General features: G+C 39.2%; 2 protein-coding genes, 1 long non-coding RNA gene and 1 pseudogene across 4 annotated transcripts in view; 1 reads left to right on the plus strand and 3 right to left on the minus strand.

Annotated features, from left to right (window-relative positions):
* Window positions 1–67: 67 nt before the first annotated feature.
* On the plus strand, window positions 68–3,377 carry LOC149114182 (uncharacterized; the record flags this gene model as incomplete). The annotated part of the gene is made up of 3 exons (XM_089286038.1): window positions 68–541; window positions 1,124–1,395; window positions 2,194–3,377. Coding segments are annotated over 3 exons (996 nt in total), but the record flags the coding sequence as incomplete, so codon positions are not given.
* A 3,810-nt stretch (window positions 3,378–7,187) lies between these two features.
* LOC149114183 (protein FAM151B-like) lies at window positions 7,188–10,508 on the minus strand (annotated as a pseudogene). Its single transcript, XR_016206422.1, has 2 exons — window positions 10,416–10,508; window positions 7,188–9,769 (listed from the first exon to the last, which is right to left on the minus strand). The product of XR_016206422.1 is annotated as a protein FAM151B-like (transcript).
* A 4,558-nt stretch (window positions 10,509–15,066) lies between these two features.
* LOC110046797 (uncharacterized) overlaps window positions 15,067–27,645 on the minus strand; it is a 233,244-nt gene continuing 220,665 nt past the window's right edge. The window contains exons 33-39 of the mRNA XM_089287542.1: window positions 21,950–22,246; window positions 21,296–21,592; window positions 20,556–20,840; window positions 20,035–20,137; window positions 17,389–17,621; window positions 16,305–16,526; window positions 15,067–16,023 (exon numbers count right to left, since the gene is read on the minus strand). Coding sequence (XP_089143668.1) covers window positions 15,686–16,023; window positions 16,305–16,526; window positions 17,389–17,621; window positions 20,035–20,137; window positions 20,556–20,840; window positions 21,296–21,592; window positions 21,950–22,246 — 1,775 coding nt within the window. The 3' untranslated portion in view covers window positions 15,067–15,685. The remainder of the gene's footprint in view (window positions 16,024–16,304; window positions 16,527–17,388; window positions 17,622–20,034; window positions 20,138–20,555; window positions 20,841–21,295; window positions 21,593–21,949; window positions 22,247–27,645) is intronic.
* On the minus strand, window positions 23,425–26,621 carry LOC149114184 (uncharacterized). The gene is made up of 2 exons (XR_016206605.1): window positions 25,492–26,621; window positions 23,425–23,551 (listed from the first exon to the last, which is right to left on the minus strand). It is a non-coding gene; the product is annotated as an uncharacterized LOC149114184 (long non-coding RNA).

Genomic DNA, 27,645 nt, shown 5'->3' on the forward strand with positions numbered 1-27,645 from the left:
GATGACAAACGCGTGAAAACATAAAACATGCAGTAGGTGTAGGTGTAGTATATGTTTCCTTTAACTACATTGTACGAGACAGTTATCTGCTACATTCCTTGATTTTTACCGCAATAGTTGCGGCTATAACGGCAAAGTCGAATCTGCAGACCAAGATGTAATGAAGAGGCTTCTAAATCCGTTTCTTCCCGATTTCGAGGTCTTTTCTATTCGACAATGCCATCGATTTCGGAACGCAATGTGGACGCTTGCAAAGGAGTGCACTGCAATACAGCGTCAGACAACAAATCGGAATACTGACTTGAATCTGCCTGCTTTTCATTCGAATTCGGGAAGAGATTTGCAAGTCACTCCGTCACGAGTCGATGAACTTCCACGGTCTTCAGAACTTCCGCTTTTTGCGTCAAAGAACGTGTGGACACCTACGTCATGTAAACTCCCCGAATTTGTAAACGAAAAAGAGTTGTGTACTGGGCCTTTCAAGACTGATTTCATTGACGCTGCAGCATGGAATGAAGCCCCCCAAAATAAAAACAACTTCTAATGGGACTGATCAAAATCAAAACATTGTTATCTCTGAATTCTCTATTTCAGAAAATGTAGATTGCCACTTCACTGGATTGTTTACAACAGCAATCTAGCGATAGTTGTGAAGAACAACGCAATGAAGCTCAAGTTAGCAATAAATTAATTACGACTTAAGCAGTTTCTAATTTTGTGAACTATATTGAAGTGGCTAAATTGGACCCTGGAACAACCTTGAGCACAGACTGTCACCCACGGAATAGCTATGAAAAGAGGGTTGACATTGACATGGTGGTTTAGATTTTTAGCAAACACTATAATTTGTTGTCTGATGATGAAAAAGGTATAAAGAATGAGGAAAATTTTAAAACCGAGGAATCCACGACTCCATGCCTTCTATCAATGACATTGAGAATTAAGATTCTACACAGGGCCAACATCTTTGTGATGTCTCAGTTACTGACAGAAGGAAGACTTTGATAGAATCACTTCGCAAGCAGCGTCACAAAATTTTTTAATTCTTATTTTGTAATTATTCTTTATTGTTTATTTACACATGACCCCACAAACTGCAAGCTTAATTACTTATCGTGTTTAAATAAAGGTTATAACTTACTTACTTACTTACAACATGCCATTACCTATGTATAAGAAAGGAACTTATAGCAACCTTCCAATTTCAACATCTCTGACCGTAAATCTTAACCCACAGGCTGCGTTGTCAGTTCTTCATAGTGAAAAGAAAATTGTAAAGTATGCTGAACATGACGGCAGCATTTATGGGAAGGTTGCTATTTTATATGGCTTCCAACAGAATGCAACAGTGTCACTACTTCATGCAGAGGCTTGTATGACTATACTTCAGGGACTGTGAATGGATTACAACAAGGTTTCTGTCACGACGATTCTGAATCTCAGGTAAAAAAAAAAACTTTGCAGTAAAAGTAATAAATGGCAGATTTTCTTACCACAAGCAAGGATGGCACAGTGGTGAGAGCGCTCACCTTCCACCAATGTGTCCCGAGTTCGATTCTGGCCCAGTGCTATATGTGGGTTGAGTTTGTTGGTGGTTCTCGCCTTGCTCTGAGGATTTTTCTCTGGGCTCTCCAGTTTTCCTCCTTCCACAAAAACCAGCATCTCCAAATTCCAATTCGACCAGGATAGAGGTCCCATGTGAAAACAAGCTGAGGCTGATGTGGCGTCCTCTCTATATATTGTAATTTACTCATTATATTTTATTTGTTTACAATAATTGGTCAAGGAAATAGGCAAACTGCAGACTAATCTTGACTAATTATTTTTTGGGCCTCTCTGTGCTATGCGTCGGGGGAAAGGTGCAGGAGGTATGGGGGGGGGGGGGGGTTGAACCAGGGGAATTGTCCCAACTCTTAATCTTTTGGAGGGCCAGAGGCATAGGTCTCCAACCAGCACATACATGTACATCATAAAGCAAACAAAAATACCTTAATTGCATTATATTTCTATTACTTTCCTTTTCAGGATATCAAGTCACCCTTTTCATCTAGTGTAGTAGGTTTGGATCTGGATGCTTTTCTGGCTCAGTTTCACCACATAAGCAGAGCCTTGACACCTCAAACTGCCAATGGTTGTAACCTTTTAAAGGAGCACTCTGCTGTTGCTTGGTTACTGACTTCTGCTCTTGGAGTGACACTTGATTGGCAAGTGCAAGAAAAAAAAACTCCATAAATTTGTTGAAATGCTGTCTACTGGTGAACCCAGTGTACAACAGCAGTGTACAGTTTCAAACAGTGACTGCTTTTCAACCCAATGGTTCAGTCTGTTGGTTATCATGGATGGATATCGTTTTGTTGAAAAGGGTATCCCACTAGTTGAGGTGTACAAACTTTGCACCAGCAGATCTAGAGATATTAATCTTGTAAACTTTGATTTTAACTGAGCTATATCATGTATGTTGGTCTTGTTTATGATCTAATCAACAACTCTTTATGAGATTGGGACTTATGGCTGGGTATTTATATGTAGGGTATTCACAATTTGCCTCCAAACTGAAACATGTTCTTTGAGTTAACCCTGTATTTAATTATTTGTATGAGCAAACGTCACATCTATTCTCAAGCCTGCATAGCAAGTGTTCCTTGGGATACAGTAAGCAATCAAAGTCTAGCCGTGTGAAAATTGGGGCAAGAGCAAAACATTGATGGAAACGAGTTTTTGCTCACACGGAAATTTTGCAAAGCCAGAATGCGGAAAAAACTTCACCTTCTCCATTTATAATTTAATGTATAAAGTATTTGACAAATTTGGTAGGTCTTAACACATGCAAACTCTATCATAGCAGTTTCTATAAAAGACTTTTTTCCGTACAAGTGTGATTACTAACCTAAAAATACACAATGTGCTCACTGATGCGACCCCAGCCTAAATAGCCCGTTTTACAGTTTCATACTTTGTTATCATACAAATCTTGGTACTTTTATTGTCTTGCTAACTAGTTTCCAATCTCTTTCATCACAAGGCCAACCCAAACCTCGCTTCCATGCAGAGGCTAGGTTACATTTTAAAGAACTCTAAAATAATAATAATAATAATAATAATAATAATGTAATAATAATAATAAACTTAAGTATATGAATAGCATTTTTTCTCTTATTATTATTGTTATCATATTATGACAATAGTGAAAGTCTGCTGTTTAAACGCTAACCGGGCGTTTCCACTAATTTTAGAAAGTTGATGATGGCATGAGCTTGTGAATTAGTATTTTAGGATCTCATGATATTTTTATTTTCATCAAAGTTTTAGTCTGCGACAGTGGAATGTGTGAAGATTTGTAAATAGGTTTTCTGAGGAGATTAAAACAAAGTTCTTGTGGTTAGTTTTTAAATAATAATAATAATGATAATAACAATAACAATAATAATAATAATATTAAATACTACTACTACTACTACTACTACTACTACTACTACTACTACTACTACTACTACTACTACTACTAATATTTATTACAGGAAGCTCACTCACCTACCTGTGATATACAGAGAGGTCCTGTTCTAAATATATCAGTAATCACATAAATAAAGGAATAAAATATGTTCTAGAACTAAAATAATGCAGAAAGAAAAAGAAATTACATAACTGAGAATGATTCCAGAAATTTACATTTAAAATCAGATATGGTACACGAGTTTCTTAAATCACTATCTAAATTAGTCCAATCTTTGAAGACATGGTAACAAGTTCTTTGCTATCCCCAATTTCGTTTTACAGATGGAAGTTTAAGATCGTCTTTGTTGCGTGTACTGTAATTATGTACACTGTTGTTTCTTAGCAGTTCTCAGGATACTGTGGGAAGTTATTCCATTACCGCACTTGTAAACATAGAGGCAGCGATAAAAGAGCCTCCTTAGTCTATTAAATGGTAAAAACTCTGCATGCACTACCCCGCAAGGGATGTTTCATTGTTTTCATGATATTGGGGCAAGTTTTCGTAATGGAGTGAAAATCTCAACTAGGCACAGTGACCAGGATGAAATCGCACTTGTCTTGTTTGTACTTAAAAGAGGGCAACCTCCTGAGGTATACCCAAATTTTCGAAAAAAGGTTTCCTGGAAATTTCAGTTCCATCTGCATTCTGGAAATTTCGGAATTTTCGGTTGAATGATTCGCTTTACGGAAATTCATCAATTTCCGGGTTTTCTGGAACTTTCCCCGGGAAATTTCCTTACCATTTGTCCCTTTTGTTTCGTTTCCTCAGAAACGAAACGGTATTGTTTTCAGTTCAGGGGTGAACTATTTGCATAGTGATTTGTAATATCCAATCAGAGTAAAGTTCGTAATTGTTAATGTAACTACGGCGGCAATTTTTCAGCCAAAACTCGGTGTATCGCAACAAAATGTGTCATTTGCAACATATTTCAGTAAAACTCTTACACAAGAAAACTGCGAACTCGATTTGATAGTGATAGTGAAAAAAAAAAAAAATATTTTCGAAGTAGAGACACCGCCATACCACGCGATTTGTCCACCAATGAGACATTTTAAGCCGATTTGTTTAGTTCAACAAAGAAATGGTACTGTTTTCCGTTTCAGAGTGATTTATTGACATAGTGAGTATGAATGTTATCATGGTAAACGCTTGCAATTTACAAGGTAAACATGTTCAGCAAAAATAACTTCTCGAAACTAAATTTTATGTCGTGTCACGGAAAGAAAAGGAAATTAAAATGTCATGCAGGTAGCAATAATTGGCGACTTAAATGTTCCTAAGTCTTACTGAAACGATGTGTTCTAGAGAAACGAAGATATCTGTTTCCGTGCTTGATTTAAATGTGGTTAAGATGACAACTACGGCGACATAATTTTGGTCAAACAGAACACTTGTCAGGAATAACAATCCCGCCCCTTTTCTGTGGCTGTTTACGAGAAAAGAACACGCACTTGGTGCGTTTGGACGATACAACAGATACGATATATTGTGGAACGTAACTAATTCATCATATTGTAGTTTAATTAACGTTGGTATAATATGGCTTTTTTATGAGGTTTTCTTGATATCGTAGGTGTCGACATTTTCCAGATTTAGTTGAATTTCTCGAATTTCCGCCACAATTCCAGTAGCTTTACTTCAAAGGGCGCGCTTTTAAAAATAAGAAAATTTGTAATTCGACATACCGCGGCATTTCAAGAGCTGGTCTCCACGAAAAAACCGATAGCATTTGTATTTTAGCTTCATAACTCAGTATTCAAGCCAAAGTGGAGGAATAATTGCACAACTGTCGTCACACATGAGGCGTCCTTTTTGAAAAGAAATTATAACATAACTAAAGCAAAGCGCGCGCTCTGATTGGTTAATTTAGCGTCTACTATTTGCCCATGGGTGTACGCTGCTGACGCGTGTGCTAATGTTTACAAAGCAAATCTTTTGACAGACATTGTTTCCAAAGTAATGGCCGACGTTCTTTTGCCAGAAATGCGAAACTGTATTCACAGTTGTGTGAAGATGAAACTTTATCGAGTTACTGGTGTGCAGTCGGTTGTCATGAATGAAATTTCGCGCGCTTGTTTTCTCTTGTCATGTAAGACTACACGAACATTTTTTTGTGATGTAGCTCAATAAAAGGACTTCTGTTGTTCCAATGTCTCAATGTTATGTTATAAAACAAATGGTAAACGCCATAGCGTGCACTATTGAGTTATGGATGCACTTGGGTGGTTTGCTAAGCACTCAAGAAGCTAGAGTCGCACGAGGCGATAGCCGAGTGCGACTCTTACGCTTCTTTCGTGCTTAGCAACCTCCCGCGTGTATCCATAACTCAATAGTACACGCTATGGCGTTTACCATTTGTTAAATATACTGCGTCACTGACAACGAAACGTAAGGTGCCGCATCCATTCAAACCAAGACTGCCTGGCACAGAAATGGAAATATTATGCGTCAAATGCTTTTGCCTCTTAGCTTTATTTAGCCTCACACACAATACTTTGAATTTCTGAAAATTTGGTGGGGCTGTGCGGCCCGCTTCCCAAAGCACTTACCCTATTTAAGACCAAAGTCTGTGATTTTTCTAACCTATTTATGGCCTGACCCTTAAATTAATACCCTGTTTCAGACCTGCCGTAGTTCTCTAGTTCAGAATGATGTTAAAGGTATTGTGAATGGCTTTAGTTGCTGGTCTTACCGATAATGAGGAAAAAAGTAGCTTCTCCTAAAAAACATACCTAATTCAAGACTAGCTTGCTTGCAAAAACCATACCAAGTTTGAGACCAAAATGACCAAGATCGATACTCTACTTCTGACTAAAATGTCTTAAAAAAACATGTCCCTCTGACGCTGGACATACCTATATAGTAGATACAAGGGAGCATCCCTCCTCCCTTAGGGTAGAGTCAGAGTGAAGTATCACAAGTAAATACATTTCGAAGCGCGTTGACTGTAATAACTGATACATGTGTAGTCAACTTAAATTAATTAGCCCTTTCTGTTTTACAATAGGTTCTGTACTAAACCTCACCTGGACGAAAACGCTCAGGCTCTAGCAAATGGGCAGATCAGTGCGGTGCAAGGCGACACATTAAAAGCACATATACCCCTCACCCCGGGAATTCTCATGCACAAGATATCAAAACCCCAGCCTTTCTCAGACTTTGAATGAATATCTTTCCGGAAACGAAACACTATTCTTTCTGAGAAATAGCTCCTTGTTGAGTTTACCATTTGAGATTTTGGTTGAATGCAAAGCATCGTTTGACCCAGACCTCTCACGGCTGGAAATGTTTGAAGCACTGCCCAAGCTCCGGACTCCACGCGGCTTCTGTATTCTGTACTTTCGTTGTACCTGTACGAAGCATAATTTCCTCTGAAATGTTGTATTTCTGTTAAAATGCAAGTATGATATTGTCAAAGAAAGTGGCAGAAAGAATTGAATTTTATTGCCCTTCTCAAATCTCAAATCTGGAATGGATTAAGGCATCGATCAGCTTGCCTTGAACACGAAGAAATTGATTAGGAATTATTTAGCAGTAAAGACGGACTCCAGAAATGCTTAAAGAGGTAAGGAAATCTTATTTTTAACCATAAAGTTACAAACAGAACACTTCACATTTAAAAAAGAGAAAAAGTGTGGGGTGGAAGAAGGGAGGGGTTAGCACCAATAAACTACTCTTTATGCAAAAGAAATCAGAGTTCATCGCCGACACCGATGAAGTATATTTAATTGGACTTGATCAGAGTTAACCATTTGTGCTCGTTAATTCTTTTGTCTCAAGACTGAAAGCATCCGATTATTGAAACAGTCAGAAGCCAGAAATGCAACAACCATGCCTTGTAAAGGCTGATTTATAATAACATTATTTAAGCGATCCTACTGTCAGCCACTTAACAATGTCAAGGTATGTATGTAAGGTAGATTACATACCGCTCCATCGAATGACGAACACTGAATACTTTAATCGCATCGCATCTACACTTATAGCACGTTCTTTACTTCTGTTTTAGGCCGTTATCTAACGTAGGTTACCAGTTTGTCTTTCCTCTTTTCCGATCACAAACATTGGACGCCCTCAATTTAATTTTTTTTCGCGGAATAGGCTATTTTACAGTTCTGTAAAATGTAAAAACCTTGGCATGAGGGCCAGATTTTGGTTCACCTTAGTTAGTATGTTATGAGATCAAAAACTAGTTAGCACGATACTGAGTATCGAGGTTTGTATAATAACAAAGTCAAATCTAGCCTCACTTCTGTTCAACGGCCTGAACACTACGCAAGGAATTGTATAATAAGCTCTTTCCGAAAATTTCGGTTCAACGGTCACATTACTAAAATTTTATTAGTTTTTGGCTTCTCTGTAAACTTTCCGAGGTGAAGACAATTTGAAAGTGTATTCGGTTCAGTTTCAAATTTGCAACACTGTCACGAAGGAATTTCCGCAGCTGGCAGGCGCTTGAGAAGAGCAAGTTCTCAAGTTGGATCTGCACGAATCAAAGAAACCTACAAACGTTGCTCTTACTTAAACCCACACCTGAAACACGCTTAAACAACAACAACAACAACAACAACAACAACAACAACAACAACAACACAACCTCGAACTGCCGAATGTGTAAAATTTCAGAGTAGAAACTCTGACGAATATCTTCTGGTACAATAGGCCTATTTTCATACTTTAACATTTTGGTTAACTTGGCTCCGAGCCTTAGAGGAATAATTATGAAAAAAGCTAGTACCTCGCTGGAAACCTGGACTGTTTCTTTCGTATCTAAACGCGGCATTATCATCTTACTAGCTGCATTGTGTCCCGTTGTCCAACGTTTAATAATTCAATGTTGGTCTCGGTGGCAACATCTACCACACTAGTAAGTGGCTGAGACCCCGCCTGGTCAACTCCTAAAAGCTAACAAAAAGATCTCAGAATATTTAGAGAAAGCGCAGATTAACTACGCAAAACACGTTAGTTCACATCTGCAACAACATGCAAAATAACGCTGACAAAATAACTACAAATATTTGAAACCAGCACTGAACACGTCCAGGGTTCCCTCCTGCAGTCTCTGACATTGCAAGCGCAGTGCTAACATCCTGCACTAGAATCGCATCTGACTGTACCCCTACCCTAATTAGGGCGTACCCTCCTACTGGCTCGCTCTCTGTTGTCAAGGAAACGGAAACTTTATCTTCCTCGTTGTCTTGCGCAGTAATGTCACAACTGAAAGACCTCTGCCTGCCGTCGGACGAACTCTCTACGATCACGAATTTGAAGACACCGGTTTCGCTCTGAATGGATCCCTGCTTGACATCCCCATTGGTTAAAGAGAACTGGACGTCGCCGCTGCTATGAAGCACCAGTGTGACAAGAGGATTTGAATCTATTGCCGTGCCTGTTGCGTCTTTCACATGCAATGTGATGCTGACACTTCTTTCGCCGTCTTCTCCACCAGTCTTGATGAAGGAAACTTTGCCAACAATTTGTGAAAATTCACGAGCTGACACCTTGTACAGGACTTTTTCAGATACAACTTGACATCTGGATTATCCGTAGTGGAAGACCAGATGGTTATGGTGAATGTCTCTGATAGGTCGAGCAACCAGTGAAACTGTTCCCAAGACCTTTGAACAAGATTAGCACGGACAGGAAAGGTGATAGGCTGAGCGATCTGAGAGACAAGTTGCCCCATAGGAAGCACTTGAGACCAGTTGTAGAAGTTTTCTGGGGCTGTCATATTTTTCCCAGTTGTCCAACTAATTGAAAGAGTTCCATTAGGGAAGTACCTTTTGCAGAGAGACAAGAATCTAGCGTGGTCGACCGGAACGCACACCTTATCGTAGCAGGGACCGGGCAAGATGTCTGCATTGAGCCAAATCGGGGTTTTGACCTCTTGCCCGAACGTGATGTTCTGAACCATCTTCAGGGAAGGTTCCACCACCTCGATGGTCTTGAAGTCCAACTTGATTCCTTTTGTCGAATTCGTTGTTTGTGACAAGAAGCCGTGTAATGTTAAGTTGCTGTCCACGTCTGGGGGATGTGCCATTACAGGAGTTCCATTCACAATGTTGTTCCGCATCAAGACATCTGCCTCTAGCATCATAATGTCTCCTAACAAGCCCTGTTCCAATTTCTCCGGTGAATTAACTGCGTGCAACCAAGTGATGTCAAGAGCGTCTCGCACTCCAAAGAAGGCCAGAATGTCATCTCGTGCGTCTTGGTGATGAATGGGTTTGCAAAGTTTACTTTCTTGACCTATAGCTGATGGATTTAGCAGTCCTGAAGAAGACGACATGGGAAATACGTGAGTGAAAAGTGGGTCAACTAAAGGACTTTCTTATTTACGCTAAGGCGGCGTAGTTCACGCTGGCGACGTAACGACATGAACATAACAACATAATAGCAACATAACAGCATGATAAGGAGAAAACCTGATCTTTTCCTTATGCTTGTATGTCGATGTTCACAATGCGACACAAGCTACTATTTATATAGCGTTATGTCGTTTATGTCGTTACGTTATGTCGCAAGTGTGAACTAGGCCTCACTTAATCATAACAATATTTCTATGAATATTATATGACGCTCGGATTCCACAAAGATGAATATTTAATCAATACTGCTCAAAAGCATCATAATATGAATTACATGGCGTGTTTAGCGAATTCAGTTAAGAGCAAATACTCATGCTGTATTTAGAAAACTTACACATCGACAATAACTGAACTGCCATTCAATTAACAGCGAAAAGAGGTTGAAAACCTCACAACTTGCAATTACTGAGCTTACGTGCGCGTGCGAATAGACCGAGCAAAGTCATCTAGCTTAAATCGACTTCGCAAATACCGAACCACGTAGATACCCAAGATGATAGCTGTCCCAGAATCTCGATAGCTTTGGATAAAAGAGAAGTTTCTAAACTTACCAAGAGCTATTCCAATCAGCACGTATCTCATTTTGCGAGAAATATACGATGCTGTTTCGAGATGTCGTGACCACCTTGTGACTCTCCACCACGTTATTCAATCATTTACCATATCTGACGTTTCCTAGGAAACTGTCTTTTTCTAATGGACCAGAGAAGAGGCCTGGAGAAAAATATCTCGGTGAAGACAACCTTTCTTTGGGGAAATCAGCCCTCTAAATATCCCTTTCTTAAATGACGATACCATTCGTTTCTTCAGACGCGGCAGAGTCTTAGCAGATGAAGATAGACGCACCACAGTAAACTCAATCGCAAGAAGAGATAAAACGAAGGAGGTAGAGGTGATAGTCCAGTTTTCGATCACAATGATAGAGGGAAACATATTTTTCTACTTCTTTTGAGGAAGGGTTTGTATAATTTGTGTAATTCAAATTGGGTTTCTGATAAGCCAGCTTTTTTAGACATCGAAATGTCGGAGGGGGACTACTAAAAAAGTTATCTATAGGGAAGCCCCGCCCCGAGGTCAAAACCCATACCCATTTATATTTCGACAGAAATGGTAGCCCTGTCACATACTTTCAATAGAAAATGGCATTCCTTTCACATAACTACAGTGCGCTTTTACCGATCCATAAAATTCCAATATTTAATTAACCGTTCGAACAAGAGATTCATCCGATGTTCATCTTTTATACACACAGACGATTGATCCATTTAAGGTAGCTCAAAACAGGTTCTAACAGTTAGATTTTGATAGGTCGTTATAACCACTCTTTATCACTAGATGCTACAATCATGGTATCAAAAAACTGCCCAATCATTGGTGAACACGTTGTTATCATTTTCGTGCCTCAATAGGCTACCATAGCAATGGTATGACCTTCTTAAAACACCCTTAATTACTCATCATGCTTATTAAATGTTGATAGTATAAAAAAGTTTCACCGTGCCGTTTTTGAATTATAAGCCCCTAGAGCTGTATATGTATGTAATCAAGGGTGTTTTTAGAAGATCATACTGTTGCTATGGTAACATATTGCGTCACGAAAATAATAACAACGTGTTCACCAATGATTGGGCAGTTTTTTGATACCATGATTGTAGCATCAAGTGATAAAGAGTGGTTATAACGACCCATCAAAATCTAAGTGCTGGAAACTGTTTTGAGCCAACTTAAGCGAATACAGAATTAGTCTCTTCCTAGTTTAAGACGCATGTAAGCAGGTAGCTCGTCTCGACGCACAATTTGTCTTGTGCCTGTCTTTGCACTAAGACGCATAATCGGTCGCACTTAAAGCAACTTACCCGCAAGGTCATCCAGACGAATTATGCACCTCTCTACCACGGCCACGGCAACCGTTAAAGCGCGTCTTACCTGACAAATAACCTCTCAACAACGGCAATTTAATTAACGACTGACGAACGGTTCCTAACAAACTCTGTTTTTTTTTTATTATATAAGGCAACTAGGCTTGATTCCTACCTCGCGTGTGAGGTGTCATATCACGCTCCTATCTTCCCATAACGGCAACCTTTCTACAACGGTTACTTTCCTCTGTACCCAAGGTGGCCGTTGTCGAGAGGTTCGCGTGTACAATCCCTTATCGGCTGATAGCAAAATAGTGTTCTCAGACAAACTCCCAATCACTGTGGAATTAAATATGATTATTTTTCTGATATCGCTTTCGTAAGAAAGGCGTAAACTGCCTCAAATGTTATTTACTTTCCTAATTGTAAGGCTTGAAGAAACTGACCTTCAGTCGAACAAAGTGAAACTTTGTGGTTGACCTTGCGAAAATGTGTACTAGTTTTCAGAAAAAAAAAAACGTATGTTTAGCTAAGTTAATTGCAAATAAATACATAGTTCGGGGAGCTTTTCAGTTACCATATAAACTTTCACATTCCATGATTACTTCTTTGTATTACCTTATAACTGAGGAGAGGAAAACCAGCATTCTGTGGCTAAAGTCTAGTTCACACTTGTGAGATAAGCTTAACACTAGTGAAATAATCGTGAGCGCCAGGACAAGAAAATGGAACATGTTTCTTTTCCTTATGCTTATGCTTGGTCTTATTTCACTAATGCTATGCTTATTTCACAAGTGTGTACCAGGCTTTAGGCTATCAATATATCTCGAACCGACTATCAATTAAATCTACCATCGCAAATCCTTTATCGATATTCTAAATGGTGGTAACTTTTTCTGCAGCCGTAACCCGAGCAGGGACTTGTTTTAGTGCGCAATTAGATTCCATTTAGGTCTGTGTTGTAACGCGCGCGCTTGATAACGCGCGTGCATTTTCATATTGCTGCATATAATCAACTAGCACATATCCACAGGTCGTCCAAGCGTAATATAAGATTTTGTAGTGGTGAACTGTCGCTGAAATATAAGAGTTTGTATGGAGATTAGAAGATGGCATTAAATTCGTTCAATGTACGGGTAATTTACCGAACAAAGACTCTTGAACATTCAATGGTGTCATTTTGTCTCATTCTGGAGAGTTTAAAGAAAATTTTGAGCGAATTTTGATTTATTTGTCCTACGCTGTTATTAATAACACCGTAGGGTAAATAAATAAATCAAAATTTCCTCGAATCTCCTATAAACTCTCCAGAATGACACCATTAAATGTTCAAGAGTCTTTATTCGGTAAAATACCCATACATTGATTGATTTCGATGACATCTTCTATTCTCTATACAAACTCTTATATTTCAGCCATCGTTTACCACTGCAAACTCTTATATTACGCTTGGTATTTTTTGCAACGGTACTGATCGCTTGTTCAGTTGCCCTGACGAAGTCTTTGTTAAATAGAGACGAAATATCGGCAAGTCATATTTCCAGTGTTTGTTGTAATATTCTATATGGTGTATAGATGTCTATGCGTTTTTATTTTTGTTTATAATATAAATAGGGCCCTGGCGCTCTGATTGGTCGAAAACCCATGTTTTATTTAACAAGTAAAGAAGCCTCGACTGTGCTCTGTTCTGTTGTAAAGCACGCAGGAAGCGGTAGAGCACGAAAGAAGTGTAGGGGAAAACACGAGACGAAATCGTGTTTTTCTTGAGTGCTCTACCGCTTCCTCAGTGCTTTACAACAGAACAGAGCACAGTCAAGGCTTCTTTATTTGTTTTATGGTAAAGAATCCAATAATAGGCCCTTTGCAGCTGGGGTCACGTGACCAAATTTTTCCTATAAAATTTTTATATTATGAGCTTTAAATTAAAGAATGCCAGAAATGGAAAGAGCGCATCGAAAATACCAAAATGGCCAAGTTTGAGGCCCGTGGAATTAAAGAGTAAGTTTATACGACAGTTTGAATTTTCGGAAAATTTAGAGGATTTGTACGGAAAATGTTGCTGGAGAGCAAGGCCTTGCTCTCCAACAACGCTTTCCATACAAATCTTCTTATTCTTTTAAAAATTTGGAGCGTCATAAAATCTCCTTCTTTAATGATGGGGGCCTCAAACTTGGCCATTTTGATATTTTCGATGCGCTCTTTCCATTTCTGGCATTCTTTAAGTTGTAGCCCATAATTTTATGAAAAACAGGTCACGTGATGGCTTAGCTGCAAAGGGCCCATTTCCCCACGCATTCGGCTGAATTTTCAAACCAAACTTTATTTTCCAAACGAGTAAAAGTGGCGTCAGCCGTGCTCTGTTCTCTGACAAGGCAAGCTAAAATAAGCCAATCCCAAGTCTTGTTGGAATTGTTCAAATAATTTGATTGGCTAACGAAGCGACAACTGTCAATCACAAATTGGACTTCAGCTATTTTAAAGCTTTCAGTTTCGAGTAGTTTCGAGCGACTTTCGAGAGAGGAACGATGCCTTCAAAGTTCGCTTTTTAGTTAATTTTCAAATAAGAATTTAAAGGCAGGTAAAAATTTGTAGTCCAGAGGAATCCGTCCGTATTGTGGCTCATGAAAACGTGCACTTTTCCAATGGAAACTACGAAACCAGGAGCTCAAAGCTTGCGGATGAAAATGCGAAATGCTGAGTTGAATTTGAAAGGAGCTACAGTTATTTACGGCTTGCAGCCGCTTGCAGCAAGATTGCCCGAACTAGCGTAAAAATTAGACAGGCTAAACTACTCCCACCGGTTTTACTTCGACCACAGAGGAGAATATCTAGAGCAAGCTTTGAGCTGACCACTCGTTGGTTCACTTCGCTGAGATGACCAGAGAACGAGTGTTACTACACTGAATGTGAGTGTTGTTTTGAGCAATTGAGCATTTTTACAAAAATAAAGCTTCTCATCATAAACAGAGACAGCTCAATTGTTGTTTTCTGTCGCTGTTTTACTTCTTTAGTATAAGTTCTGCCTTCGTAAAAAATTTGTCTTTATCGAAGCACTGGTTAGGTTGAGAATTTGTTTATTTCGCTACCTGTTTTGTCGACCGGAATCTAGCAAAACTGGTTATTTTAGTACTGTTTTCACTCTACTGTCGCTAACAGTGGTTTCCGTGAGCCATATTTACTGTAGACATAGAACTCGTTTCCACTGAGTTTGTCTGAATCACAGGGGATGTTTAATTTAGGTCAAATTTGGCAAAATTCCGGAGCAAAAATTTAAAAGCCAGCTTACTGTTATCAATCCCTGCTCTGTTCTCTGATAAAGCACGCTGTTTCAGCCAGTCAGAGAGCGCGTTATATGAAAACTTTATTATAACAGAGTATAAAACATAGAAAAAGCGTGTTTTATTGTTCTTCGCCACATTACCTCTATATCATAAAGCAAATAAATAAGCCTAAGCCGTGCATTACACTATGATAAAACACTTCGCACATTCGAGAACACTCGAGAAATGTAGAACACAGTAGCACATTTTCCTCGTGTTCTCAAATGCCCGTCGTGTTTTATCACAGTGTAATACACGACTTAGGCTTCTTTAGTTGTTAAATATATCCTATTATTGTGTAATCTATGTTAGGTAATAGCTTCGGGGCTCCTACTGATAGCAGAGATGCTTTGTAAGCTCCCTTAAGGGACTACCCTAAAATTTTACGTTTTGACTTTTTGCTGTTAAATACAGGTGTCTATCTATCTATCTATATTCAAGGATTTAGAGGTCAAATAACACACCGAAAGTACGTTTTAACTTTTTTCGACAGTGCCGTCACTTCTACTTTTAACATTATTTGTAAGTGGCCGAGTTCTGGTGCATATGGCTCCCTTTTTTCTTTTCTTTTTTTACGTCGTTTGTGCACAGCACACGAAGCAGAAGGAAAGTGATATGTCTTCGTACTCATCGTAATAACTCTCACGAGTTTGACAGTGGGGCTCGGCCTAAGATTGGCTTCGGCTTCACATACCCTTCGTATATAACCTGACGGTTTACATTTAATGTCTGGTAATGGCCTCCTGGATCGATCTCCGCGTAAGTGTCCTCCTGTTGTGGAACAATGTCATCATAATGAGTAATCTGGCCAGAACGTGCGTCATCAACAACTTCATAAGTGAATTGCCCTTCAGTTTCTAACTCGTTAAGAGTAGTGTTGTAGTAACTCGGTTCTGTGGATGGTTGACTATATGGAGACAACTCTAAGATTTCTTGCGTGGAACCTTGTTGAGAATTCCTTGAAACTGACTTTGTCTCTGCTAGAATATGAAAGAACCAGAAAAAAAAAAGAGCAGCGTGTTTTTCAAAGCTGCATTTTATTTCGTTTTGAAATGTCATAGATAGTAACTGTTTTGCTGATCGTCCTTCCTTCCTTCCTTCCTGCCTGCCTGTCTGCCTACCTGCCTGCCTGTCCTCCCGCCTGCCCGCCCGCTCGCCCGCCCGCCCGCCCGCCCGCCAATAAGCGGCCAATACCAATTTCCCCGAGGGTGGCCGTTTAATGGGGGTTGAACTGTATACAGATAAAAAAGTTAAAACTCACCATTAGGATGCATTCGACGCCACATTACAATCCCACCAGCCATGATCACAAGAACAAGTAACCCAACAACTATTGATATTACCAAAGTTGTTGTCGGGATCCCATCTTTGGTGGTAAACGTAATAAATCCCTCATTTTCATAATCACCATCTTCGGCAAAAGATCGTTGAAAGACCGCGTATCTTGTGCCTTCTTCAAGCTTTCCGTTTTTATACCTCAAAGCTGAAAGGAAAGACAGAAGGGCACCCCGGGATTAAATCAATTCCGTGCGTACTCCGATAAGAACTGACAAAATGAATTATTAGGAGAGAAATGAAGCCCTCCCGAGTCTAGAAAAATGTATCTTGACTTTTATATATTAAAGGGATAAAGGGACCCTCCAGGTGCTGGTGGAAGAAACTGAAATGATGGCAATGAAGTCGCAATAACACAAAACAAACAAAAGACAACAACAACAACAACAACAACAACAACAACAAAAACAAACAAGCCAACAAGCAAACGGTTTCAACCGTCCAACTAATTACACTTATATATTATAAATTATTCTTTATTTTAAGTGGGGATTGTCCAAATTCTGACACCATCTTACGTCACAGTGGCGTCATACATTCTCAAAGTTCACCATAGTTTTCGAAATGTTTCAAAAATGTTATTCTAAAGGATGCATAAACTTTGAAGACGGGAAGAATTTTATATATTTGAAGTCTACTAATAAATCTCTATAAGTTCTCTTGGGGAAACGTGCTCGTTGCTAGTGTGAAAGACTATTTGATACGGGTATAGTACTTTGCTACTTTGCAATAAACGTATATTATGCCAATTACGATCTCTGATAAATCTGAGCAATTTTAATCCCAAAGCAAATCATTTATGACAACCTGTTGTTCTAGGCTTTCATTTCATTTTTTCCCTATAAAAACTTGTTTTAACTTTAATTTTTATTGGTTTTTGACTTACACGTTGGGGGTTAAAATTTCAAACTTTAGCCAACGTGCTCTCAAGTAAATATATACATTCTCATAAATGGATGTATACGGTCCTTATTTTTAGTAGTCACGCCATTTGTTGTGAACTGACTCACATGATGTTTCTCTGCGCTTTCTCTTATCTTCAGTAACACCATCTCTAGAATAATGCTTCCCGTCACCAACAGGAAATGATGTCCGTGACTGATCGTTGGCGAACTCAGCCGTAATATAAGGTTCTCCTTTCACTTGGTTATCGTAATTTCGCATGACTTTAACGTATTGCTCGTCTGATGATTTTCCTGGGTTTTGCCCATCTGTTAAGGGTGTGACGATCATTTGATAAAAGCTGTAAAAGAGTGTATTAAGGTGTTTTCACATAAGGTAGCCTACAATAGTACCCAGCATTTTATAATAGTCATACTTTAAGAGATTATATTACCAATGTTTCCTACAATAATGGTATCAAACAAACGCCCAATCATTGCAGAACACGTTTTGGTCATTGTTTTGACCTAGTAGGTTTACTATAGAAACATTACAACCTGCACCATTAATTTTAGTTTTAGGTGCCAGTAACTAATAAACGAGCTTGGTAACCGCAACCATTTGTTTTACAAAATAATCATGGATCACCAGGAACCCATGGGTCATGGATTCCTGTGATCACATGTTAAGATGCAACTGTTTGCAAGCTTTTCTTGAAGGGAATTCAGCGCTACCGTAAGTTATTCAAAATTTAAGGTGGCTCTTAAAGTGCACCCAACCCCAAAAATGTTTTTTCGCTGAAACGAATCCACTTGTTATTCGAAGCATTTGGGCGAAAAAAATTTTGAATTTGGTTGAATCCTCGATTTTCTGTGTCCTTTCAAAGTCGCACCTGAAGTGTTACGCGACCGCGTTTTAGGGAGTCTGGGGCGGCTTTGCTGATGACGTCTACCCAGGAACCAAACACAATGGCGCCTCAGTCAGCTCTCTGTATTTGCTTGAGAAAATGAAAAACAAAAGAAATCATTCCAATATATTTTGGGACTAAAACGTTCAAGTTTTGTTCCAGAATCATTTCTTTTTCGCTCTGGAGTCAGAGTTAGGTTTCGATTCGGAAGACACCGAAATAAACTTCGATCGAGCACGTTCGACAAATGTGAACTCACTGCTTAGAGCTTTGAGAACAATTTGCAATATTTCAAGCGACGACAGGGAAGACTTCTTTGCGGACGAGCTGCTTGTATATTAGGAATGGAAAGCTAGATACGAAGTGGAGGAGCAGGCAAACGAAAAGCAGAAATGAAAACTCAAGGACTGCTTTGGATGGAAATTTCGTCACCTAGACACAAGACTCCCACGTGTGTTTATAGCACGTTTACCTTTGTCCTTAGCAAGAATGTATTTTGTCAAGGTATGGTTGTTCTATTAAATCCAGTTTGTGTTTTACTTTCTGGGATGCTTCATGTTTGTAAGAGCGACGTAAGTGTTCCAGTTTTTGAGACTTGATGACCTCCAAAACACTGGCTTCGATCGATTGAAAATCGTAGAATTGTTTGGGCCTGTATTTTTGAAGCTGCGGGAAGCAAGGCGGAATTGGGAAGAAAACATTTCATACAATTACCGATTTCACACGTTTTAAGTCTTAACTCCAAATAACCAGTTTAAATTTTTTTCAAAGTTTGCAGTGAAATTCGTCGGATAAGCGAAAAGGATGTGTTCCCTAAGCGGTCCGCAGACATGAATGTTACGCGGTCATATTTTCGACACTATTGCATAGAATGTTTGTCGCACTGCTGATTTCCAAACCTTCGAAAAACTCTGTGAGTGTAACAATTTTGTTATCATGTAATTCTCAAGGATTAATCTTCGACTTTTATCTAAATCGAAAGAGAAATTGTGTTGGTTGGCGGCGTACAGTTGCGACCTATTTACATATCAGTATATTTGGTCGTAACGCTTCTTGATCGATCACACAACTTTGCCGGCTATGTTATAAATACTGCGGGATTGGAAGACATAGGTTGTCGGTAGTATTTCGACAAATTGCTGGTTGGCTTTAAGCAGAAAATTTTGAAAATAGCGTTTGAAAGTCTACGGAACAAATTCAAGTGAGAGTTCTTCAATGGTTCTCACAGACTCAGTTCGCTCGTTTCGGTTCACCAAAATCAACCATCGTGTATGTCTTTATTGGACCGATCATCGCCAGTAAATTGTACAGTATATCTTTCTTTAGATCTGGGATATTGCTGCAACAGCCGATAGCACTTCTGGAAGGCATTTCTGTGCACTTTTCGAATGTGTATTGCACCATCGTGAAGGAAATGAGAGGACGTGAGATATTCGACCTTCCTGGGTAGACGTCACAACAGCCGCTGGACCCATTCTCCTCAAACTCGGTCGTGAAACAAAATGGCGGTGTTTTGGCGCTATTTTCGAGATTTCGTCGGGGCACAGAAAATCGAGGATTTAACCGAATCCAAAAATTTTTTCGTAGAGGTATTTTAAATAACAAGTAGATTCGGTTTAGCGAAAAAAAAATTTTGGGGTTAGGTGCACTTTAACTGTTTCTTGAAATTTTGTTTTTAACTTTGAAATTAAAAATTAACAAGCTACTAGGTAGTCTTGGAAACTTTATGTACTTTCTTCTTCAAAATAGAAAATCGTAACGTAAGCTGAAGTACAAAAACCCACAAGATCGATCCCCTACACACTCAGTGAGGCCCAGCACAATCTGCGTTACAGAGCAACCGAAGGCAAAATTTCAAAACACTTACCTGACAGGTTTGCCATTACTTAACTCTTTCTTAGTTTTAAAGGGGACAGACACTTCTGTTGTTCCAATGTTGCCATCGGGAGGCGTCGGAGCGGTCGGTGGGTCTGAAAAACAACATATAGGTATAGGTACATTAGTTTGATTGAAACGTCAACATACTATCTGGCAAGGTGAAACTGATTTTGGCAGGAACTTACGTTTGGAGGTTGATAGTTTTTCCTAGCCAATATTCAACGCACAATGAAGAAAGGTGAGAGAGTTGATCCCACATATGGGCCATACTCCTCTAAAGTAATTTTAAGACATAGTACCCAGTTCTATCGTGGATAATACTACCACGGGTGTTGCTTGTATCACTTCGTTTGAACAGTCTAACTTCAGCATTAATTACCGCCATTTAGATGTTTCGCTCAATTTCAAAATAATATTGTTCATTTGCTTCAAGTTTTACTGCTTTACTATACAGCTGAATTTTTGGTAACTGCTATTTGCCGTGTTCATGAAAAGCATACATATCCTTACCTTCAGTTGTCTCATTTTTAGGATCGCTTTTTGGACCTGCACCCCTCACAGTTTCAGCCCTAACTCGAAATAAATATGTTGTAGACTGACTAAGCCCATTTACGACCGCTTTCAGAAGGGACGCAGGTACTTCCTTTTCGCCCGTCCCTCTCTCAGCTGTGTAGAATATGACGTACTTTGTAATGACACCGTGTGTAAACTCTTCAGGAACTGGCTGCCATTCCACCTCGACACTAGTACTGCTCAGTACCTTTACAGAAGTAAGTACAGGAGCCTTCGAAGGTACTGCAACATACAAAAATTTGAGCTTTTGTAAACTGGGTGCAAGTAGGGTTAATACCAGTTGTTATATTGAGATTAACTACTATTAGTGCCGATGGGAAGGGAAAGGGATTGTCCATGTACTTATTTTATGGTATACCATTCCACTTAAGATTTTGTTTTTCTTCAAAAATTTTGATAATGATCAAAAAACGACTTTTCCTGTAAAATAGTTTTCTCCTGTTCAAGACTGTGTGTCCGTCCTGATGGCCACTAAGTTTTCACACAAGCTATTACCCTTACCTGTTATCGACTTGTATATTGTTTGTTTTTAGTGGCGACAATGATTTGCACATGAATATAGCCTTATAGCCAACTTTTCTGCATGCTCTTCACCTTAGTTGAGGGCATGAGTTGAAAACCAACCGAGTCTCCCTACCTCTGCACCAAAAATTTAATGTTGTTTTCCTCGTACTTACCGTCTTGGTCCGTCCATACAGTGATGGGATTGCTGCGTGGTCCATCACCTTTCAAAGTTGCAGCTAACACCTGGATGTTGTATACCGTATACTTTATAAGTTCTGTTAACTCAATTTGACGGGAGGGTGAATCAACCCATACCATCGTCTCTGCATCTCCCTCGGACTCCTCGTAAATGACAGTGTATTTAAGGATTTTACCGTGCTGTTTATCTGCTGGCACTTCACCCCAGGTGACTAAGATACTAGTTGAGCTGGTGTTGTGTCCTCTCACATTCTCAGGAGCAGCACCAGGTACTGAACAAAGAATAATGGTATTGATAGTAATGGTATCGCAGCTATTAAACAGATATATACAGATAACGTTTAAGAGAGCCCGGATCTCTACCGCGAGGGAATGGACAATGACGATCAGAAACAAATTAACAGATAGAAATCAAATTACAAGCGGTTTGTTAGCCTCTTCATTCTTGTCCAGGGTTTTTTCCTGTAACTATCTGAACTCCTTAAAAGTTTTCCAGCGTTTCGTGTTTTCAACCCATAATAGATCTTACTATATAGCGTCTCTAGCCTTTATTTGTTACATCTTTTCTGAACACCTTTACTTGTATGATTATTCCCAAATAATGCGAGGAAATCTGAACGCTAACTCACCATCTTGGTTTGTAACGAAAAATTCGGGATCGCTGTAGTGTCCATCTCCCTTGTCGGTAGACGCCAAAACTCTGACGCTGTAGTTCATATTCTTTACCAGCCCAGTTAGATTCACCTCACGTGTAGGAACATAGACTGTTGTGTTTTCAACGAGTAAAGAACTGATCGCCTGGTAGCTCACGGTATAACTACGAATGATACCGTTCTTGTCCGCAGATGGAACTTCACTCCACCTCACTAAGAGTGAAGTGGAAGTTGTGTCGTATAATATTAAATCCTGGGGAGGAGCGCTAGGTCCTGAAAGGAATGTAAAAAGTGTTAAATTTTTATCTGCTAACATGACGTAACACTGTATCAGCCCGGCAACAACTTCACCATGTACACCATGTACATCAAGCAAACTAAACAATTTTTGTAATTCTGAATAACAAATGCTACTGACTGTAACACTGTGATGACTTTGATTAGCCTCCAAGTAGCTGATTCAAGACTCAAGACGATGCTATTATTACAAATAGGGTGCTTCTTAATCCTAAACAACATTGCATTTAGGAAGGGGTTGACAAGCTTTACCTGATTCCTCTTGCTAATGTATGAAATTGCCCATTTTGCGGAAATCTTGTTGATTTTTCAATGAGAATCACATTTGTATTATTTTAAATAGTATAAATCTACTAGCGTTCCATCACGAATGCCGTTCTCTTATTTGACTGCACTACACGCTGTCTATTCTGTTACAGATTAGTGAGTAGCCTAGAAGTGTGCGGTTGATAACAAATAGCGGTAGCTACTTTGCATTTACAAAGTGTCTGCGAAGAGGATTTAGATAATATTTTTAACAACAAGTAGACTTGTACTAAAACAATCAAATTATTCGCTCTCGATTTTTATCGCGTGATAGTCGACGAGGGCCTAGCCCGAGTCAACTATCAACCGAAAATAAACTTGAAGCAGCTTGGATGCTGACCAACGTTTGAATATAAAAAGTAACCATCATAACGGATGGCGTAGTGGTCAAAGAGCTCGCTTCCCACCAATGTGGCCTAAGTTCAGAAACGGCGTCATATGTGGGTTGAGTTTGTTGTTCGTTCTGGTCTGGTTTTTCTCCGGCTTTTGCGGTTTTTCTTTCTCTAAAAAACCAACATTTCTAAATTCCAAAGGGCAAATGGTTTGTCAGTCTTTCGACTGTTATGTTCTTTCCTGGCTAAAAACATTCTGACTTACTTATTTCGTAAAGTATGGTTAGTTCTTGGTTATTCAAACTGTACTTATCACTCAGCTAGTCAGTCAGGAAAAAATACTTACTATCCTCGTCCGTTCTAACAACAATGGGGTCATTGGCTGGTCCATTTCCTTTCACAGTAGATGCAAACACTATGATATTGTAGTTGACGTACTCCTTTAGTTCTGTCAAATTCTTTAGACGATCATTGGCACCAACCAAAACATTTCCATTGTCATTCTCTGTTTGTGACTGGTAAGTAATGGTGTAACCCGTGATGATACCATTCTGTTTATCAGCTGGGACTTCATACCACGTGACTAAGATGCTTGTTGAGCTGCTGTTCTGGCCTGTTACATTTTGTGGAGGGCCATCAGGTTCTGATAGAAAAGTTCAAAACAAGTTAACTTTGCAGTGATCGCTACTAGGCTTTCATATATGATTCCTACGAAGACTTCTACAACAACTGTTTTTTGAGGTTGTCAAGGAAATGTCTAATGTTGGTTGCCTGATGTAGCGTGAATACTGTACACGCGTGATATGTACATGCACGAAACATGGTATAACAGGAAGGTTGTTGCAGCTAGACGTCTAAGCAACCCACGGAAAATGAACATGGGTCAATTACAAAAGTGAAACCACTTGATAGGTGCTTACCAGAAATTAACACTGGATGTGATGGAAACTTCCATTTCTTAACGCACACAGACAAAAAAAGTTTAGGCGCCAAAAAGAAGAACTACAAAAAACCTTGAACAAAAACAAATGGCCTAGCAAGTGGTTGTTTAATCATACTACAGGACACAATCCCCTTATTGTGCTTTCAACAAAGGCATCTCTCATGCTGATGTGCCTATGTACACTCTTTATTCAAGTTAAGTTTCTCATTCTTTCCTTTCAACAATTCCGGCAGGATAAGGAAATGCCAAGCAATATTCTCGTTGGCCCTTAAATAGAGTGTTAAAACAATACAAAATCTCTGGTTGGGACGGCAAAGCAGTGACTTCTGCGGCTTAACAGAGGTGGTCACTTAACGCAAATCTGGTTTGCAGTATTAAACTGATTATGTACGAAGACATGATCAATCATCGTAGTTATGCACACAACTTAAGCAGTTGTGAAATTAGAGCCTGAAAAAAAAAAAAAAAAAAAAAAATTTAAGCCTGAACGGGATTCGAACCTATGACCTCTGCGATAACGGTGCAGTGCTCTACCAACTGAGCTATCAAGCCGTCTGAGAGCTGGCTATCCTAAGAGTTTGTAATATACCCGTAGATGGTGAAGGACACAAGAGAATATATGAAAATCATATATTTGAACTGCGGAGAAAGAAGTATGAAGACATGATTGATCATCGTAGTTATGCACACAACTTAAGCAGTTGTAAAATTAAAGCCTGAAAAAAAAAAAAAAAAAAAAAAAAAAAAAAATTCTAGGCCTGAACGGGATACAAACCCAGGCTTTAATTTCACAACCGCTTAAGTTGTGTGCATAACTGCGATGATCAATCATGTCTTCATACTTCTTTCTCTGCAGTTCAAATATATGATTTTTCACATATTCACTTGTAAACTGATTATATTAGTACATTTTTGCGACCGGGTAAAGAGAGGGTGACGACTTAGCTGTACTTCCAATACTGCCTAAAATCGATCGTTTTTGTTTAAAAAACAATCCTTGGTGTTCCCGTAATGATTTGATTTAACACACTGAAGGAATGAAAATCATCTGTACATGTATATGATCTATTAACAGGCATAGTTAGTGCGCTCGCCACGGAATCGAGAGGTCCTGGTTCGAGTTCTGGTCGAAGACATCAAATGTCATTGTGTCGTGTTCTTGGGCAGGACACTTAACTCTCACAGTGCCTCTCTCCACCCAGGTGTAGAAATGGGTACTGGCGAACTTAATGCTGGGGCTTATCATGCAATAGACTAGTGTCTCAACTAGAGAGAAGTAGAAAAACTCCTAGTCGCTTGATGCCACTGAAACCGGAGTTACGCGCCTGCCTTATGGGCAACTTGGCTCGTACTATGCAGACTTTCCCTATATGATCTCTTACCATGTAAACCGTTTATGAAATTCTAATACCAAACATTCCTACCCAGTCATATATGCAAAGCTCACGGGTTATTTTCTTTGAGATCGTTACTTACACAAATTTGATATCAGTGATACGTTTTTTTAACCTCTGACCGGCTAAAAAAGCCCATTCTACGCAGGAGAAGTCAGCTCAAACGTGATTAAGAAACAAGAACCAAGCAGCCACAAAATCCACCATAACACCCACAAGAAGAGGATTCAAATTAAAATTACTTACTGTCCTGGTCTGTTCTAACTACAATGAAAGGGTCATTGGCTGGTCCATTTCCCTTCACAGTAGATGCAAACACTGTGATATTGTAGTTGACGTACTCCTTTAGTTCTGTCAAATTCTTTCGACGATCATTGGCACCAACCAAAACACTTCCATTGTCATTCTCTGTTTGTTTCTATAAGAACTGTTTCTTAAGGTTGTCCAAGACATGTTTAATGTTAGTTACCTAATGTAGCGCGAATGCTGTACACGCGTGATATGTACGTACAAGGAACATGGCATAACAGAAAGGTTGTTGCAGTCAAACGCCTATTAAGGAGCCGGTCCTGAGAAATGAGTATGGGTCACTTACAAAAGTGTGACCATTTGACATATGTTTAATCAGCATAAATTTGCCTTGTATGTGGTGGAAGCGTCCAATGTTTCAACGCCTAACACAGAAAAAACGCGTAGCCGCTCAAAAGAACTAGAAAAAAGCTTAAAGGAAATCAAATGGCCTAGCACGTGGCTGTTCAATGATACCCTGGAGTACAGGACACAATCATTCTTCACTCTCATCTACAACCGCAGTTCATATATGAACTATTTCATATAAACTTCACATCATTTCACTCCTCACGGGAAGATATGAACTCAATTAATAGACCTCGCTCCCAATGTGTGGCTTCAAAGCTCAGTTGGTAGAGCATCGCACCGGTATCGCGGAGGTCACGGGTTCGAATCCCGTTGAAGCCCTTATTTTTTCAGGCTTCTTCTTTCCAATTGCTTAAATTGGAAAATTAACTGCGATGATCATTCTTCACTCTCAATAGTTCATGTTTAAAAAAGAATCCTTGGTCTTCCCGTAATGATTTGATTTAAAAAAAAAAGAAGAGGTAAGAAAATCATCTATACTGATATGATCCCTTACCATGTAAACAGCTTATGGAATTCTAATACCGGACATTTCTACCGTCCTTCAAAGTGCACGGGTTATTTTCTTTGACAAAATTCCTTTCATTGATATTTTCAGTTTACTGTCTCTGACTGGTTAACGAAACCAATTTTACACAGGAGAGGTCAGCTCCAAAGTGATTAACAAACAAGAACCAAGCAGACACAGAATCCACCATAACACCCACAAGAAAATGATTCAAATATCAAGTACTTACTGTCCTGGTCTGTTCTAACTACAATGACAGGGTCATTGGCTGGTCCATTTCCTTTCACAGTAGATGCAAACACTGTGATATTGTAGTTGACGTACTCCTTAAGTCCTGTCAAATTCTTTCGACGATTATTGGCACCAACCAAAACACTTTCATTGTCATTCTCTGTTTGTGACTGGTAAGTAATGGTGTAACCCGTGATGATACCATTCTGTTTATTAGCTGGAACTTCATCCCAGGTGACTAAGATGCTTGTTGAGCTACTGTTCTGTCCTATTACATTTTGTGGAGCACCATCAGGTTCTGATAGAAAAGTTCAAAACAAGTTAATTTTGCAATGATTGTCACTAGGCTTTCATATATTATTCCTACGAAGACTGCCAAAAGAAGTGTTTCTTAAGGTGATTCCTCACATTTGCATGGCGCATCCTTACTGCGCATAATTTATGACGTCTTTAGCGCGCGTTCGTGCACGCGCATATTGAAAACATGGTGGATTTGCCTTGATATTGAGTTCTGTCAGTTGAAAAATGGCTATAGCTCACTAACGAACTTGGGCACCGCAAATTTTTTTCCAGTCATGTTAATCAACTAATCATTAGCTTTGCGTGAGAAAAGACTGATCTGATTTCTACAGTTGAAAATTGAATAAATAAGGAAAATAGCAGCTGCACTTTAGTCTTTTCTATTTTGCAGTTTGATAACCGTGGCAAGCAATTTGGTTCCAATATTTTAACAAGGATTCAGCTGTCTGTCAAAATCAAACTTAAAAAGTTTATTTGTGTCCGACACAAGCGTTGACTGTAGTTTGAGGCGTGTTTTCATGAGTCTGGGCTCACAAAGAGTTTACAATAACTTGGAATGCGTTCTTGTAATAAGCATTAAATAATGCTAAAATGGGACAGTTTTAATGCCTCACTGCTCCTTAGCGAGCATGGGCACCCCCTTTTTTATTTTGTAATTAAAGTTCTCATACGATAAATATTCAGTGGACAAAGTTTGAACCAAA

The sequence above is a fragment of the Orbicella faveolata genome, unplaced genomic scaffold, assembly GCF_042242905.1.
Source record: "Orbicella faveolata isolate gen_17 unplaced genomic scaffold, um_ofav_v1 contig_14, whole genome shotgun sequence".
Lineage (NCBI taxonomy): Eukaryota > Metazoa > Cnidaria > Anthozoa > Scleractinia > Merulinidae > Orbicella > Orbicella faveolata.